This window comes from Charadrius vociferus, unplaced genomic scaffold (assembly GCF_000708025.1).
Source record: "Charadrius vociferus isolate BGI_N301 unplaced genomic scaffold, ASM70802v2 scaffold59, whole genome shotgun sequence".
Classification (NCBI taxonomy): domain Eukaryota; kingdom Metazoa; phylum Chordata; class Aves; order Charadriiformes; family Charadriidae; genus Charadrius; species Charadrius vociferus.
The window spans coordinates 38986-43072 of NW_009661371.1; the positions used below are offsets into that span (position 1 = coordinate 38986).

A 4087-nucleotide genomic window follows, 5' to 3' on the forward strand; every position below is an offset into this window, starting at 1 on the left:
GCTTTTGACCTCTAGCAGGATCCGAGTTGGGCAGTGCTAAGTCCTTTTGAAAGCCCAGCCAACAAGAACATTTGGAGATCACCTCCTATTTGAAGCAATGGTTTCTCTGCAGTCCTGGCTGGATTTCAACCTGGATAACTCTGCTCCACCTGCTTAAAATCCTTCCCCAGTATTTCACTGGGTAAGGCGTGGGCCCCTCCTGTTCTGTGGTGCTGCAATGTCCCCCTTCCAGTTTCATACCACCTGCTCATAAATATATTTCTAGATCATCTGTGCCTCCATTTATTAATCGTGCTGGCTTCCTTGTAACTATTTCAGAGGATCTAAATGTGAGAGCAGTAAGTATGTGCACAGCCCTGGTGCTGTACAGTGCAGTAGCTTCTCTTGCTGTTTATCTGCATCACCCAGCAGGTTGTTGTCCCTCCATATCCCTTTTACCGGTGAGGTTTGGGTTCATCCGCGTTAGTCTGAATTGAACTGTTGCCCCCATGAGCGTGTCCTTGTTGGTAGTGGAGTTAGAGAAGGGCTCTTTGTGAGAAGAAGGGGGAACTGGTGCTCAGCCAAGGTATGGGATCCACTCCGGTCACAGGGTGGGTCCTGGGGCAATCGGATCTCTTACCATAGGCACAACAGGCAAGGTAGCACCTTTCCTTCCAGAGGTGGCTTGCTCAAGGATGTTATCACAGTGAATTTATTTTGCGACCTCAAACTTTCACACAAAGTCTACACCCCTTCCCATTCATCCCTGCTTTCACTTCATAGTTCTTTTTTTTCCTCCGTCTTGGCATGTCATTATGTTTTCATTAATGTATCAACAACAGGGCAGCTGTTGTTCCTTTGTCCCTAGTAGTGCCTTCTCCATCCAAACCTTGGAATTGGGAGATCTTTGAAATTTGTGTCTTTTATGTGACTTTTGGGCAGAATCAGGTGCTTCACTTTCCCCCTTGCCTGCAAGTATTTCTCTGCAAGCTGTAAAATCAATCTGTTCTGGGTATTTTTTCTTCTTAAATCTGACTGCTGCTAACACTATGTTTCTTTCATTAACAGATTAGCTTTACAGGAAACCTGTTGCCTGCCCTGTTATGCCCACCACCCGGCGAGAAAACTCCAAGGAGAAGCTGAGGACAAACCACGTCTTGGAGACAGTCCATGGGGACTGTCCCAGATCCTCTGAGATCTGCCAAGCTTTCCCTGGTCACAGCTTCCGTGGAGGAGGACCACCTGGGAGACCTGCAGTCTGCTCAGCACCAGCCCCAACTACCCAGTGGAGAGAGGGCCAGCAATGGCTTCCCGGGCACGCCGGCTGGCTCTGCTGGAGTTTGTTTGTTCGACCTGAAATGCACAGCAGTGGCCAGCGCGCCGCGGTGCGAGCGATGCTGCGAGGACGATGCTAGCCAGCAGGAAGCCTTCCCTCCTGGGCTCGCCGGCAAAGCTGCAGAGGGGCATCCTGCAGCCATAGAGCCTGCTGGTTGCTCCCAGTCGGTGGGCAACCAGGGACCAGCAGCATCAGCCCACACTGCAGCAGGAGCCTCCTTGCCGGGGCGGGGGCCGGAGATGATGCCAGCCCCCCAGAGCTCCCGGCAGTTTGTGCAAGGCAGCCAGGCGAAAACGAGCTCCCTGACGCAAATGGATGACTCTGCCTTGAAACCTCAGGGGACTGATGAGCAGCCAGCACTCGAGGTGTTAAATTATTCCTCCCCGGGCGACCCTATTAGAGGTAATGACTCCTGTCATGCTTCTCAGGCAAACCTTCTGCAAAGAGGGGAAAAAGACAGGGAAGCAGAAAAAATTGGTTCTGCTGTGTGTCAGTCGGCCTCGCCAGCGAGGCACATTGAAGCTGACCTTGGGAGAGACCCACAGACCACTCTGGAGGCAAAAAGCGGGGCTGCAGGCACCACGCAGTCACATCCCACAGACCAAACGGAAGGGGTGCAGAGCAGCGAAGCACCAGCCCAGTCTAGCCACAAGAGTCCACATCCCGTACGCAACACGGATGCCGAGCCGGGGAGTCCAGGCCCCACAGAGCTCTCAAAATTCAGAGAAACGGGTACAATGACCATTCAGCCAGAGAGCAGCTCTTTAACTCAGGAAGCAGTAAGCAGGACATGGCGAGATGCTGAGGTTCAGGCCGTGGCTACTGTGGAGAGCAAATCAGCCTCCACCAGTCCCAGCATCCTTGCTGCCTTCTTGAAAGGGAATCCTCCTCCAGAGGAGAAGGAAGAACTGCACATAATTTACCAAGGAGGTTCGGGGCTGAGCCAGTCTGCACTTTCTGACAGTTTATCCTCGCAACAGAAGTCCCCGTGTTCTGCTGGTATCATGTCAGAATCGACTGTTATTATGGCTGTGACTGCTTCAGCCGAAACCCAGCCTGCCAAACTGCCTGGGGTCCCATCTGACATGGTGTCTCCAGCATCAGCAGATAATGCAAAACCTGTTCTCCCCTTCTCCCCTGCAGCCATTACCTCCCAGGGGACATCTGTGGGTAATGCTGAAATGATCGGTGCAGCCCGTGATGGCAAGGATGCTGCTCTGCTGCCAGTGGATGCTCCAGTCCCACCAAAGCCCATCCCTGTTGAGCAGCTTGCAGGTGACTCCAGCAATCAAACTCCAGCACAGTCTGGGTCTGGCGCTGGTGAGCCAAACATCACTTTTGCTGCTGCTGTGCCAGGAACCGAGAACAACGTGCAAGATCTTGGCCACGATGCAGGAAGGAGCCGGTTACCTTTCCTCTGTGGCACAGACCGTGAAGTCAAGCAGAATGAGGTCCAGGGCAGCTCTGAGCAAAAGCCTGAGCGAAGTAAGGGTGTGAGCCAAGGGGAGGCCGTTCCTAATCAAGCTGTGGTAAAACCAAAGGAAGAAAACTCGGTGGTGCTTGATCCTAAAGGAGGGGTGAATGTCAGCAGCCAACCTGCTGCTGTCCATGTAAAGGCGTGCTCGGAGGGTGCAGGGGAAAAGGAGGAGAGCAGAGGCCAGGGAGAGGCTGGCCAGGCGCAGACAGCTGGTGGCCAGAGCCAGCAGGCAGGACTGATGCCCAAGTTGAGCGTGAGCTCTGCACGTCCCCCCCCTCCCTTGGAGGCATCAGCAAGTCCCCAGCAGCAGGGCCTCCAGGCCAAAGAGCCCAGACGCGAGCTTCACGCAGCAGCTCCTCCTGCTTCTGCTCAGGCCTTGCCAAACCTAGGGGAAAACAAAAAGCAGCCCACCCCAGCCATGGAAGCGAAAGTGCAGGTGAAGCAGTCCAAGCACGTCAGGGATGTTGTTTGGGACGAGCAGGGCATGACGTGGGAGGTTTACGGTGCTTCCCTTGACCCAGAATCCCTGGGAATTGCCATCCAGAACCACTTACAGAGACAAATACGGGAACATGAGAAACTGATCCGGGCCCAGAACAGTCAGACCCGGAAATCCATTTCCTCGGATACATCCTCAAATAAAAAACTGAAAGGGAGGCAGCATAATGTGTTCCAGTCCATGCTGCAGAATTTTAGGCGTCCTAATTGCTGCGTCCGACCCGCTCCCTCTTCCGTGTTAGACTGACGTGGTTTGCAGGGCTGCGTAGATGTCTGCAGTGGTAGAGAGAATCCCTCCCCTCAAGTCTCGAGTCCTGCTGTTCGGTTGTGTTATTGGGGTTGTGATGCAGCAACAGTGGAAAATTATTCCCCTTTGTTTTCTGAGCAGCCACGCGCTCCGTCACGCCGTTATTATTGCCACAGCTGGTGTGTTTCCACATTCCGCCCCCATCCCGACTACTGTCAGATGAAAAGCTAGGCACTTAGCAAAAGCACAAATTTAAATTGCCACCTTGCTGCAGGGAGAGCAGCACCTTCTGATAAAGCAAGAAGCAGAAAGATTGTCAGAATGATTATGGGAAGTTATTTGTGTGATTCATGAGGTCTGATGCAGAGGAGTGGGCTGGGGAAAGCTGGGCGAGGTGAAACCAAGGTCCAACAGCTGTAAAGACCTAATGCAGGACAACTTCCCTGGTGTGTAAGTTACCCACGCTGAGGCAAGTCAGTGAAAAGGCTACGGACGTTGATCACTGAGCGGTCTCACTTCTGTTGAAACCGTGGGGCACCGTTCTCCTGTG

General features: G+C 53.3%; 1 protein-coding gene across 1 annotated transcript; it reads left to right on the forward strand.

Annotated features, from left to right (window-relative positions):
* The first annotated feature begins 1149 nt into the window (after positions 1-1149).
* On the forward strand, positions 1150-3537 carry GPRIN3 (GPRIN family member 3). Its single transcript, XM_009893668.1, has one exon. It carries the CDS (start codon positions 1150-1152, stop codon positions 3535-3537), a length of 2388 nt encoding a protein of 795 aa, XP_009891970.1.
* Positions 3538-4087: the final 550 nt, after the last annotated feature.